The sequence below is a fragment of the Myxocyprinus asiaticus genome, chromosome 7, assembly GCF_019703515.2.
Source record: "Myxocyprinus asiaticus isolate MX2 ecotype Aquarium Trade chromosome 7, UBuf_Myxa_2, whole genome shotgun sequence".
Lineage (NCBI taxonomy): Eukaryota > Metazoa > Chordata > Actinopteri > Cypriniformes > Catostomidae > Myxocyprinus > Myxocyprinus asiaticus.
This window is the reverse complement of record NC_059350.1, coordinates 25,101,462-25,115,555: the sequence shown is the minus strand read 5'-3', so window position 1 is coordinate 25,115,555 and position 14,094 is coordinate 25,101,462. Positions and strand designations below refer to the sequence as shown.

The window sequence follows — 14,094 nt, the reverse complement described above, 5'->3', positions numbered from 1 at the left end:
AATTTTATTGCCTTAAATACAAAACATTACACCAAGTGGTGTCTTCAAACAAATGATGCTAGACGTTCTCTCAAAACGGATTTTGCTTTTGTCTGCCATTTCTGCAGCTCCCCTAAAATTCAAAAAGGTGTCGTAGTTCATCACATTAACTATGGACATGTTTCACTAATGCTTAACAACCACAAAGTGTCCAAATATATCTTTTGTCTTTATTTTTTAACAAAACTGTTTTAAAAATGTAAACCTAACAAACATATTTTTATGAAATCTTTTGCTTAAAAAGTATATTTCTTTAAAATAAATTCCACTTGGTTTGATATTTTGTCATAAAATGCAAAGACATTTATACATTTCCAAGTGTCCAAATCCTTTTTGGCATCTCTGTAATTATGATAACGATGATGATTGCAGTAATAATGATAACTGTATTGATTATGAATTGTAATTAATTTTCTCAATGTGATCCTGCTGTTTTTCAGATGTTGCTGTTAGTGCTCCATATGACAGCAGTGAAGCTGGAAAAGTGTTTATTTACCACGGCTCACCTACAGGCCTAAATAAAGCTCAGGTTCATCCCTATATTCACTCCTTTACTTTTCCTTTCTTTTCCTTCACTATTCACCCCTTTTCTCATTCATTCACTTGCATACCTATTAATTACAGGTTCTTAATGGAAAAGATCACAATGTCAAACTCTTTGGCTACTCTCTTGCGGGCAGCATGGATTTGGATGGAAACCATTACCCTGATCTGGCTATAGGATCTCTCTCTGATTCAGTGTTTGTGTACAGGTGTGATATTGACATTGATAGACAACATATAATACATTTGAATTTCTTTCACTGGTTTTTTAACTGGAATATAAGCCTTCTAAATTAACGCAGTGGATGCAGATATGGTGGCTAATTTTTTGTACTCACTTCCACAGGACAATAAATAAATTAATAAAATGTATTGTTCTGAACAAAATCATTAATAAAATATTTGCGAATTCCTTTAGAAACAAAATTTTTCTATAAATAATGAAATGGTCAAAAATGTTATGTAAAGTTCATTGTTTTAGAACATACACTCACTGGGGTGTGAGGAACTTTATGAGGAACACTATGGTCCTAATAAAGCTTCCGACATGGTCTTTTGCTGTTGTAGCCCATCCGTATCAAGGTTCGACGTGCTCACCACAGTTGTACAGAGTGGTTATCTGAGTTACCGTATCCTTTCTATCAGCTTAAACCAGTCTGGCCATTCTCAGTTGACCTCTTCCCTCAACAAGGCGTTTCCATCCGCAGAACTGCCGCTCCACCCACTGGATGTTGTTTTGTTTTTGGCACCATTCTGAGTAAACTCTAGAGACATTTGTGTGTAAAAATCCCAGGAGATCAGCAGTTACAGAAATACTCAAACCAGCACGTCTGGCACCAACAATCATGCCACTGTCGAAATAACCAAGATCATATTTTTCCCCCATTCTGATGGTTTATGTGAACATTAACTGAAACTCCTGACCCGTATCTGCATGATTTTATGCATTGCACCCCAGGGGGGAATAAAGGGGAGGTTAGCCCCCAATAATCAAAACAAGCATGTACAACCACCCCACCCCCCTCATTATTTATACCATGATCAATGGAAACATGGGTAAATGCTTTGTGCTGCAACCCTCCCAATGTCCAAGCCAAATCTACCCCCTTGAGGTGTACAGGTGTTCTCAATAAAGTGCTCAGTGAGTGTATATACAATATAAATGTAAACATAGTCATCATCATCTTACTTTTGTACAACAACTGATATTCATTTAGCAATGTGAATAGATTATTGAATTATGAATGCATTAATAATGGATATTACACTATAGGGCAAGGCCAGTTATCAGCATTGAAAAGACTGTCACTACCACACCAAAGGAGCTGGACCTCACTCAGAAAAACTGTGGGGACACTATATGGTGAGAAAACAATCACAATCCTTAAACATGACCAAATGCCCAGTAACCCCAGTCTGAAGCATAGTTTTATTGTGTTTTCTAGCCTTGAAGTGAAAGCCTGCTTTAAATTTTCAGTCAACCCTAAAACATATAATCCTACACTGAGTAAGTATTCTTTTACTTACTATTTACTCTGCAATTGTTTAACTCTGTTACCAAGAATGTAAGTAAACAAATGAAAAAGTGTTGTATTGCTTTGTGTGAGCATTTCTTTATTTCCTTCCTTTAGAGGTGGCATACACTATGAGGGCTGAATCTGAAAGAAGGAAACTTAATCTTCCTTCTAGAGTCACCTTTACCCAGCGCTCACCCAGTGACCTTGAGTATGAAAGCACAGGGACTATAGAATTCAAGGGTCAGGGAACAGAAAACTGCATTACAAGAGGCCTCAAATTGCTGGTACAGTGCCCCTTTGGAGCAGCAAAAACAGTGTTTACAGCTTTAAATTCACACACACACACACACACACGCACACACACACACACATGCACACACATGTTGGTGCGGCTATCCTTATGTGGACTTTCCATAGACATAATGATGATACAGTTTTATACAGTATGAACTATAGATTCTACGCCCTAACCCTACCCTACCCTAAAAAAATGTCCTCGTAAACCACCCAACCCCCCCCCCCCACACACACACACACACACACACACACACACACAAAATTGCTCTTTGGCTGAACTTCATTCATTCATGGACAGTGGTAGCACATGTTTGACATTAGCTTTCTTAATTTAACATTACTATGTAATCTCAACACAAACACTTAGTGTAGAAAGAACCTAGTTAAATTGGGTAAATCCCATAAAATAGACGTGTTAATGTAACTCAAATAAATCTCTTTTGTTTCTTTTGTACTAACTAGTGAAAGTAAATTTTAGTATGCTAAATACATGCTGATTGGAAGCATGACAGAGTGTTTTTAGTAACTATGCTAATGTTAGCACAGCAATTACTCAATGAAACGAGCAATCAATTTCACGTGCAACATCTACCTGTCCTCATCATTAGCTCAAGCTCCACCCTTCATCATAATGTTTACCCACAAAACTCCAACATTACAAAAACTCTTCTACATCTCAACATAACATAACATTAAACTCTAACAAGTATCCCACTTTATATTCATCTTGCAGAAGAACACATTAAATAACACTTGTCAAGTTAAATGCAAAGCATGCTGTTTTCATGTTGTCCCAACTCAAATGGATGAAGTAAACTTCAATTTTACAAATTTAAATGGATAGAACACAATGAAATCAAGTTGTGACAAAATGTTCTAGAATTGTGTTGCTTTAGTTAATTTGAAGTAAATAAATGCAACAAGCAGTAAAAATACTTTTTTGAGTGTTGAGGGTAGAACAGAAACTACTAAATATTTTGTTTAAAAGAACAGTTCACCCAAAAATTAATATTTGATAATTATTTACTGACCCTCATTTCATTCCAAACCTGTATGACTTTCTTTCTTCAGTGTAACACGAAAGGAGAAATTTTAAATAATGCATTGGTCACTTTGTCATTGGTTCCTTGCAATTACATATAATGGGGACTAAAGCTTTCATATAACGACATTGTAACAACTAAACTGGCGATTATGGAATGATTGCATACAATTTTGTTTTAGTAATAGATAAAGTTACTGTATTACTTACAAATAAACCATTATTTGGTATAATAGTGTAATTTGGTATACTAGTTTGACTAGAAGGAGGGACAATTTTAGAAAACTATTGGAACTGAATGTTTATTTTGCATGCCCTTACTGCGCTAAAATGAAGTACTGCCACCTAGTGGTGATTAAATCTATTTTATATTTACCATATCACAAAATCAGATTCTGGTGTCAGAACATAATTGCAGTGCAATGTGTTGTGTTGTATAGTGTTAATATTTTGTAATAATGCAAGTATATTATGTAAAAAGGAAATCCCCAGAGACAAGCTGAGAGGTATTCCAATTGAAGTCTCAGTGGCGATCCTGAACCCATCCTCACGCAGAAGGAGACAGAATGCTCTTCCATCTCTTCTTCCCATCCTGGACTCGAACCAAGCAGCCACCACTGGCACCAAGGTAACTATACCTTGCTAAACAATCAGCAATAAAGAGTGTTGTATCTTGTTTTGCAGTTAAATATATTTTAAAGGGTTAGTTCACCCCAAAATTAAAATTCTCTCATCCTTTACTCACCCTCATGACATCTAAGATGTGTATGACTTAATTTCTTCTGCAGAACACACAAACAAAAATGTTTAGAAGGATGTCTCAGCTCTGTAGGTCCATACAATGCAAGTGAAGGGTGATCAGAACTTTGAAGCTCCAAAAAGCAGATAAAGTCAGCATAAATATAATCCATCAGACTCCAGTGGTTTGTCAGTGTCTTCTTAAGCGATCCAGTAGGTTTTGGGTAAGAACAGACCAAATTGTAACTCCTTTTTAACTGTACATCATGACAGCATGATTTAAAGCTTGATTACACTCCTATAGCGCCATCTAACTCTGCACATGCATCAAGCACTAGGAAGTGTAATCGATCTTGAAATCATGTTTGTGTCTAGAGACTGCAATGGCAAGATGTACAGTGAAAAAGGAGTTATATTTTGGTCTGATCTCACCCAAAACCAGCTGGATTGCTTCAGAAGACATTGATTGAACCTTGGAGTCTGATGGATTATGTTTATGTTGACCTAATCTTGTTTTTGGAGCTTTTGGAGTTCTGGTCACCATTCACTTGCATTGTACAGAGCTGAGATATTCTTCTAAAAATCTTTGTTTGTGTTTTGAAGAAGAAAGAAAGTCATAAACATCTGGGATGGCATGAGGGTGAGTAAATGTTGAGAAAATGTTCATTTTTGAGTGAATTATCCCTTTAACGTTCTTCATGATCTAATAAATTTCACAGATGGAACAGGTTTTGAAAACGTTATTTCAACTAAACAGTTCTACAAACAAATTAAAATGTGCTTTTATTGTGTTTATTTAGTCACAAAGTCTGGTTCCAGTACCAAAAAGTATTTATAACATACTCTTTACCTTTAAGGTTGATATTGCATGAGTAAGAAACATCCAATCACTAACAAGGGAGACCATGAGAGTGTTCATCATTCATGTTCTCATTCAGTATTAATTCTAAATCTACATCGTGCTGTTTTTCAGGTTAATTTTATCAAGGAGGGATGTGGTACTGACCATGATTGTCAGAGTGACCTGCAGCTTAAGTATAAATTCCACACCAGGGAACAAAACACAGATAACTTTCATCCGTTACCTGAGTGAGTAAATTATAATTTACAATGAGGTTCCATTTGTTAACATTAGTTAATGAATTAGGTATCATGAACTAATGACGAACAATATACAGTATTTTTTTACAGCATTTATTTGTCTTTGTTAATGTTATTTAATAAAAAGAAAATGTTTATTGTCAGTTTGTGTTAGTTCATTGTGTGTTAACCAACGTTAACATATACCACTCTTGATTTAAAATATTAACCAAGATTAATAAATGCTGTAAAACTTTTGTTCTTTGTTAGTTAATGTTAACAAATGGAACCTTATTGTAAAGTGTTACCATTAATATTGTTAAGTGTCAGAGAGCACTCGTTCATATCTGAACTAAATTTATGTTCAAATGATGTTAGTGAAAGGGATAGTTCACCCAAAAATCTTATCATTTACTCACCCCCATGCCATATGCAGATGTGTATGACTTTCTTCTGCTGAATACAAATGAAGAGTTTTAGAAACATATCTCAGCTCTGTAGAACCAAACAATAGTGAATGTTGGCCAGAACTTTGAAGCTCCAAAAAGCACATAAAGGCAGTAAAAATGTTATCCATACGACTCCACTGGTTAAATCCATATCTTCAGAAGCGATATGATAGGTGTGGGTGAGAAACAGATCAATGATGCATTATTTTGCTCATCATAATCATTTATTATTTGTTGTTATTTATAATTTCATTAGAATTTAGTAAAATACTTTGTGTAAGGTTTATGACTAGCATAGACTTCATGACACCCACTGAGTTCTGTAAATTACCTTTTTTTTTTTTTTTTTAGTTAAAACAAACTGCTCCAACTGTTTTTTTTAAACGGGACTCCAAATTGCAAAGGCCGCCTCTGGCTGTAGACTTTGTAAACAGCAAACAAAAAAGTGTCCGCATATTGCGGACATTGACGCTTTTCACATGTCAATCATTTTGCTAGATTTCATAGTGTTAAATTTGAAGCAGAGCATTGAGGCTGTGATTCATAAAGTTTGTCAGTTGAGGGTGCTATTGTGCCACTGTTGAATTCGACAGCCACAGGAACAAACAATACTGTTCTTTTGCTCAGTTTTGGTCTCCAAATTATTTTTGGAGGGCGGGGTTTTGGAATGAGGGGACATGGCTAATTCAACAGCTCAGTCACATGAAAGCTTCAGAATGCTAAAATCACTTACAGCACCTTTAAGTCTTTTTTTACTAAAACTCTCCTCTTTCACTTTCACATTCTTCTTTAATTTTTGCCGATTCACATTCTTTTTGCATATCGCCACCTACCTGGCAGGGAGGAGAATTTATAGGACTTAAATATTGATCTGTTTCTCACACACCTATCATATGTATCGCTTCATTTTTAACAATTGGAGTTGTGTGGATTACTTTTATGCTGCCTTTATGTACTTTTTGGACCTTCAAAGTTCTGGTCACTATTCACTTGCATTGTATTGTTCTACAGAGCTGAGATATTCTTCTTAAAATCTTTGTTTGTGTTCAGTAGAAGAAAGAAAGTCATACACATCTGGGATGGCATGAAGGTGTATAAATGATGAGAGAATTTGAATTTTTAGGTGAACTATCCCTTGAAGTTCCTATGCTCTTTCTTCATAGCATAACTGAGGCAAGGTGAATAGTTTATTTTAATCTTCCTGTTTTTCTTTCTCTCAGGGAAAATGGAGTTCCGATCATGTCACTTAGCAGTCAAAAGGAAATTGCCCTAGAAATCACGGTGACCAATCATGGTGATGCCGCTTATGAGGCACAGCTGACTGGCTCCTTCCCCAGATCTGTCTCTTATTCTGCTGTTCGCACTAAATCTAGTGTAAGTCCAACTTCCAGGTGCCTGTCTAACTTGAAACCAACTAGCGTATTTGTTGTGCTTTGAGTTTGATTTTAATTAAATGCCTCTGAATCTTTATAGGACAAACCAGTCACCTGTTTAGCCAATCTGAATGGATCACAAGCTGATTGTGAACTCGGAAATCCTTTCATAAGAGATGCTGTGGTGAATATTTCATGTATATGTGAAAGTGAAGTTCAATTAGTTAAATTTGTTAATATTCATAAGAAAAATATTTTATTTCAGACAACATTTTACATCATTCTGAGCACGGGAGGAATTTCTTTGGATACCACAGAGATTGAAATTGACCTAAAACTCAAAACGTGAGTAGTTTCATAGTTCTTGATGAGGAAGAAGTGCATTATTAAAGCTAAACCTGCATTTTCTTCCAACGTTCATCTTCACCATGCCAGTTAATTGATTATGTTTTGATTGAGCTATTATTCAGTAGAAAATCTCACTCTGTCTCTCTCTCTTTTTTTTTTTTTTGTTAATTTCAGGACAAGTGATCAGAAACGGTTAGAAGCAGTGAAAGCCAAAGCCATTGTTAAGATCCAGCTTTTGCTGTCCCTATCAGGGTAGGTTTGCATTGCACATTGATGCTCTTTGTACAGTACAATCATACAACAAAGCTGAATTAACATATCTCAATACATGCCCCTGATTGCTGCTGATAATGTCAGTGTCCCATGTTTGTATCTTAATATACTGTCATTATGTGTCGTCCGCAGGGTAGCAAATCCTTCTCAGGTTTACTTTACTGGAGAAGTTAAAGGAGAGAGCGCCATGAAGTTGTCAAGTGATGTCGGCAGTCCAATTGACTATGAATTCAGGGTGACAGTTCTATTCTAACATAAAACCAAACACTCTACAGTATTTGGAGTACTGACAATTCAAGAAATGATAGTACTGAAAGGACCACTTTCAGTACTAGCATTTCTTGAATTGCATTCAAATGATTTCACATGTAATAAATTCAGAGTTCTTTTGAAAGACTGATCCTGTTAATTATAATGATTGACAGGTTACAAACTTGGGCAAGCCTCTTAAATCGTTTGGCATGGCATCTATGATTATTCAATGGCCTAAGCATAACTCTCAAGGGAAGTGGCTACTGTACCTCATGAAGATGACCCCAACGGGTTTGGACAGCATAAGTTGTTCCAATCAAGACGAGATCAACCGACTTGGATTGAAGGTAGCCCAAACAAAATATATTCTAACTACAGCCAAAATGATTGTATCCATCAGTTCAGTCATGTTTTACTCATGTCCCATAGATAAATCACTGGACTCCATAGAGAAATGAACTGATTGTATGTTGCTTCATGGTTATTTAGGAACCTTCAATGTCACGAGTAAAACGTGAAATTGGGGAGGAAGCTCCAGCAAAAGAGGGAACATTCTCCCTTTTAAGTGACAAGAGGAAATTTATAGTTTTGGTAAAATCACACTAACATGAAGCATAACACCTGTTTCCTAAGTGCAGATTTAACCAGTGTTGTTTCTAAACACTTGATTGCTTTTACATTTTAGTCATGTGATGATGGAGCCCAGTGTGTAACATTTAAATGTCCTCTAATGGGAATGGACAGTAATGCTGTCATTAGTCTGAGAGCTTACCTTTGGAACAGTACCTTCTTGGAGGTGGGTGTATTCTTTGATGTAATATGAGATATTATAGGTTTGAAATTAGAAGATTTTTACATTTTGTTTCAGTTCAGTAATAATTTTAAAGGAATGCTCTGGGTTCAGTACAAGTTAAGTTCAACTGACAGCATTTGTTACCACAAAAAAATTATTTAGACTCATTTATTTAAAAAAAAAGTAAAAGCAAAAATCATGGTTGCAGTGAGGCACTTGCAATGAAAGTGAATGAAGCCAGTACATAAACAGTAAAATATACACTCAAAAGTTTCAAAAGTTTAGACACAAGATGGAAACATTATTAGTGTTAACATGATTGTAGTGTGATAAAATCCCTTATTAAGCTTATCTGTGTAAAGTTACAGTATATCTAATATCACAACTTAGTTCTCTTGATGATGTAACGCTGGTAACGCTGTAATCTGGTAAATGCAGTAGCGCCTATAAATTCCTAATTTTAGCACACTAAAATCATGTTAACACGGAAAATGTTTGCATTTTGTGCAGCCTAGTCTCATAGAATGAACGTTACTATAACTACATTATAACTACACGCAGTTTCCTGGTGAAATTAACACTATAGGTGCTACAACAGCTGTGCGTATTATTAATGTTCACACAAATCACAACTACACTGGCTGATTATTACTTTATAAACACTTATTTTTCACACTATTGCTCACACACTATATTGTGATATCGAACCACTTTTACTCTAATGCATCATTTGAAAAACGATAAATTTTAACGCTTGTATTACAGACTCACCTACATTTACACACATATTCCGATGTGATTAGCTTGTGCTCTAGCTTACCTGATAGATTGATGGACTTTGAACTCAGAAGACCGCGGATCAAGACCAGTCAAGCACGCAAGCTGACACATAAGACATAATGTCATAGAAGCAACACGAGATGACATGGTTGCTTCAGAAAATGTGTTTTTCATGTCGCATTTTGTTTTTGGTTTATATGTTGGTTAAAGGTAAGAATGTCTGTTTTGTTCACCTCTCATTTCATTTAAGATCTCTGTTGGTTAGATTTAGGTTAAAGTTTTAGGTTAGGGAGGTACGTTTTACTATTAAAATTGCCATGTTATATTCACCTTAAAAACCTCGTCTGATTACGACACCATTTCACTCACTTTTGGCATCCTGCTCTGGACATTTCACTGGGAAACTGCAGCCAAATGTGTAATAAGGCACGTAATTTTGTTTTGCAAAACATATTTCATGAGACCTGGCTGGTTTTGAAACTATACTTCTGAAACAGTCTATATTTTAACATGAACTAGCCCCTTTTCACTTTCATTGTAAGTGTCTTACTATAACCGCGATTTTTGCGGGGTCATGTCAACTGATTTTTTTGTGGTAATCAACATTATGCCACAAATGCTGTCCACTTATCTTAACTTGTATTGAACATTCCTTTTAGTGTAAATTTGCTAATTGAATTTATTTTGAACAGGACTATGCAAAGATGAACTACATCGATATCATTGTTAAGGCATCACTCGATTTCAAGTCCTCAGCTACAAATATTCAGCTGAAGAATGAACCTGCACAGGTGAGCTGGGCTACACTTACATTTTAATTATTTATTTGTTCTCCTTGAAACATGCATTAAGCAATGTATATCTATCAGATGAAAATGTAGGGCGACAGCTCTGTTCTATTGAATGAATAGATCACATGTATGTTGAAGGGATAAATGCATTTTGAAAACAGTGTTTCCTGTTATAGGTACGTGTTACTGTGTTTCCGGAGCGTAAAGCAGCACAGTATGGTGGGATGCCCTGGTGGGTCATACTAGTGGCCATTTTACTAGGACTCCTCTTGCTGGGGCTATTGGTCTTCCTGCTCTGGAAGGTACAATCAAATGACTAAACACTGATAACATCTAGTAAACCAAAAAACATTGATGAATGCCAAACCTGTGTTTAAACAACTGAAAAAGACAGCTTAAAGGAATAGTTCACCCAAAAATGAAAATTCTCTCATCATTTGCGTGCCCTCATGCCATGCCAGATGTGTATGACTTTCCTTCTTCTGCTGAACATAAAGGAGAATATTTAAGCCCTGTAGATCCATACAATGCAAGTGAATAGGTAATGAGACTTTGAAGCTCAAAAAAGCACATAAAGGCAGCATAAAAGTAATCCTTAAGACTCTAGTGGTTAAATCTATATATTCAGAAGCGATATGATAGGTGTGGGTGAGAAACAGAGCAATATTCAAGTCATTTTTTACTATAAATCTCCACTTTTGCTTTCATATTCTACTTTTGTTTTTGGCGATTCGCATTCTTCATACAAATCGCCACCTACTGGTCAGGGAGGAGAATTTATAGTACAAAAGGACTTAAATATTGATCCGTTTCTCACCCACATCTATCATATCGCTTCTGAAGATATGGATTTAACCACTAGAGTCTTATGGATTACTTTAATACTGCCTTTATGTGCTTTTTGAAGCTTCAAAATGTTGTTACCCATTCACATGTATTTTGAGGACCAACAGAGCTGAAATATTCTCCTAAAAATCTTCATTTGTGTTCAGCAGAAAAAAGAAAGTCATACTCATCTGGTATGGCATGAGGGTGAGTAAATGATGAGAGAATTTTCATTTTTGGGTGAACTATCCCTTTAAACCAGTTGAAGCTTATGCTGGTTTTAGCTGGTTTTATTTTCAACAGGATACCATAACCTTTGCACTTTTATTTACTGTTACATTAAATAACCTGATTTTCATCATTCTGTACTTTGCAATATAACTTTAAGTATTGAAAACAAAAACCTTTACCTCTTTTAGTGTGGTTTTTTCGGCAAAAATGGGAAAGACCCTAACGAACCTGAAAAAGAGAGACTGACTTCAGATGCGTAGAGAGAAACAGACAGAGAACGAGAGCCTCTCTCTTAGGGTAAAAGAACTTAACAGATGTGCTCAGAGCAAGCATGAAGAGTTGGTTTAGCCCATGCTAACCCACTTTAGTCTGAAGCACATGCTACCTATCAGTGCCTTGATCTGGGGTAACGGTGGCAGTTTCCACAGCTTCCATTGCGCCAACATAAGCAAAATGCTATGAGGAATGCAAACTAATCATGTATGAGGTTGTTGTTGTGGGAAAAGGGCTTACACATGTTTGTGTTCACTCTTACGCTGCTTTAGGTGCGTGTGACTGGGTATGACTGAATGTTTGAGTCTGACTCTTAAGCTCTTTTAAGCATTTAGATGTGGCTTGATTTGGGAACTTGCATATTTCTCTGGCCTTCTTGTTATTTTGTTTTTTCCCCAGAGCATCTCTCTTGCTTTCAACACATACGAACCTTTCTCCAGCCAGGGTCTTGCTTATAAGTTATCTTTAAAACACTGTATCTTTATTGTTCTATCCATATTCTAGGCATGCTGCGCACACACACTGCAAGCATCAATTCATCCGTCTTTGTTTGAACTTGCTATCTTGAATTTTTGCTTTTGAGGATTGTTAAATTGACATTGTGCTAATTATAATTTTTTCTGAACAGTGTGGATTTTTCAAGCGTTCCAAGTATGACGACAGCGTACCCAGTTATAATGCTGTGCGAATAAAGAGGGAGGAGAGGGATTATACACCAGGGAAAGAGGAAATGGATCCTTCGGAGAAGAAACAATGGATGACTTCTTGGAATGAGAGCGAGAGCTACTCATAGCTGTTTGATAACCTGATTGAAACCAAACCAATGACTCCCTTCCTAAGGCCTTTAATGCTTACTTTTGCACATACTGAACTGCTTACTTTTTAGAGTCCCAACAAAAAGTGAAAAGAGAACATTTGCTCTTTTATTGCCGGGAAAGGGATTTTAGAGATTGTATTACGAAATGTCTGCTGGAAGTTACAAATTCATTAGCAAGGAGGGAAAAAAAGAGGTTTACTTGAGTTTTTCAAATTTACATTAACATATGCTTCAGTGAACCAGCCCATTTCCATTCCTTTGTTTTATTTCATTTTTCGTACATACCACAGTGTATACTGTATACGTTTAATGTATTTATTCTCAACAGATGTTTCTTTTGTAACAAAGACCAAAGATCTTTTAATTTGTATTACTTTGTTTTATGTACAACATTCGTGGGTTAAAGGAAGGACTTCTTAAAGAATATTCCAGGTTCAATACAAGTTAAGCTCAATCAACAGCATTTATGGCATAATATTGATTACCACAAAAGTTAATTTTGACTTGCCCCTCCTTTTCTTTAAAAAAAGCGAAATTCTGGGTTCCAGTGAGGCACTTACAGTGGAAGTGAATGGAGCCAACCTGTAAATGTTAAAATGCTCACTGTTTCAAAAGTATAGACACAAAATGTAAACAATGACGATTTAAACAACTTTACAGCTCAAATAACACATGAGTTTTAACAGAAGAATTAATGTGTTTTTATGAAATTAAAAGCTTAACATTTCTGCCTTTAAACCCTCCGAAAATTGGCTCCATTCACTTCCATTGTAAGTGCCTCACTGTAACTTCGATTTTTGCTTTTTTTAAAGAAAAGGCTGAGGAGTCAAAATTATCTTTTGTGGTGATTAACGTTATGCCACAAATGCTGTCGATTGAGCTTAACTTGTATTGAACCCGGAATATTCCTTTAATGTATTGGTCCTTATCTTTTTCTTATCTTGATATCCAACATAAACTGTCTGGATGAATGTAAATATTTATGTGCTTGGAAATATGTTTTCTTTTTATTGTGTTTGCATAACTGTTAAAAAACAATCTGGTACAGATTTTATTTTGTCAGGCAGGTTTTTGCTGTACTTAAACTGTTACAACTGGGACAGATTTTAAGAACTACACTGATATTTACAGACGCCTGATAAAGTATTGGTTGACTGAAAAAAAACTGCCACAATCCATTATCAGCTCAGCATTTTAAAGTTTTATTTTCTTTATTGAAGGCCATTTAAAAGTATCTTTTAATAAATGTGAAGTTACTTTTGTTTTATAAAAATTGTGGCAAAATAAATTGTCAAATAATGTAAAGTATTTATGCTGTAAAGTGACCTTGAATTGGACAGTGATGTTTTGAGCACACAAATATATTAGTTCACAAAAATTGACATTGAAGTTTTGAAATAGGTTATAAGAGCTTACGCGCCATTTTCCCCAAAACAAGGGGGTCTATTTTAACTGGTGAAAGCTCTCCGTTAGCATTCCCACTCATCTCAGTGGCAGTTGCTTGGCTGTCGCATGACCCAGAAGTACTGAATTTAAAAAATGATTTTTTTTTAATGATCAATCTGGTTGTTTTGTGCCAATAGCCTAAGGCGTACATACCATGTAACTAATCACTCTGGACCTGCAAGGAAAT

General features: G+C 35.8%; 1 protein-coding gene across 1 annotated transcript in view; it reads left to right on the top strand.

Annotated features, from left to right (window-relative positions):
- itga6b (integrin, alpha 6b) overlaps positions 1-13,769 on the top strand; it is a 37,023-nt gene extending 23,254 nt beyond the window's left edge. Inside the window, exons 8-26 of the mRNA XM_051703178.1 lie at positions 480-568; positions 664-791; positions 1,856-1,945; positions 2,028-2,089; positions 2,214-2,383; positions 3,920-4,066; positions 5,150-5,265; positions 6,926-7,079; positions 7,179-7,262; positions 7,344-7,423; positions 7,601-7,678; positions 7,832-7,934; positions 8,125-8,298; positions 8,441-8,542; positions 8,637-8,747; positions 10,217-10,315; positions 10,492-10,617; positions 11,560-11,668; positions 12,273-13,769. Of these exons, the coding sequence (XP_051559138.1) occupies positions 480-568; positions 664-791; positions 1,856-1,945; positions 2,028-2,089; positions 2,214-2,383; positions 3,920-4,066; positions 5,150-5,265; positions 6,926-7,079; positions 7,179-7,262; positions 7,344-7,423; positions 7,601-7,678; positions 7,832-7,934; positions 8,125-8,298; positions 8,441-8,542; positions 8,637-8,747; positions 10,217-10,315; positions 10,492-10,617; positions 11,560-11,631 (1,985 nt within the window). The 3' untranslated portion in view covers positions 11,632-11,668; positions 12,273-13,769. The remainder of the gene's footprint in view (positions 1-479; positions 569-663; positions 792-1,855; positions 1,946-2,027; positions 2,090-2,213; positions 2,384-3,919; positions 4,067-5,149; positions 5,266-6,925; positions 7,080-7,178; positions 7,263-7,343; positions 7,424-7,600; positions 7,679-7,831; positions 7,935-8,124; positions 8,299-8,440; positions 8,543-8,636; positions 8,748-10,216; positions 10,316-10,491; positions 10,618-11,559; positions 11,669-12,272) is intronic.
- The last annotated feature ends 325 nt before the right edge of the window (positions 13,770-14,094 follow it).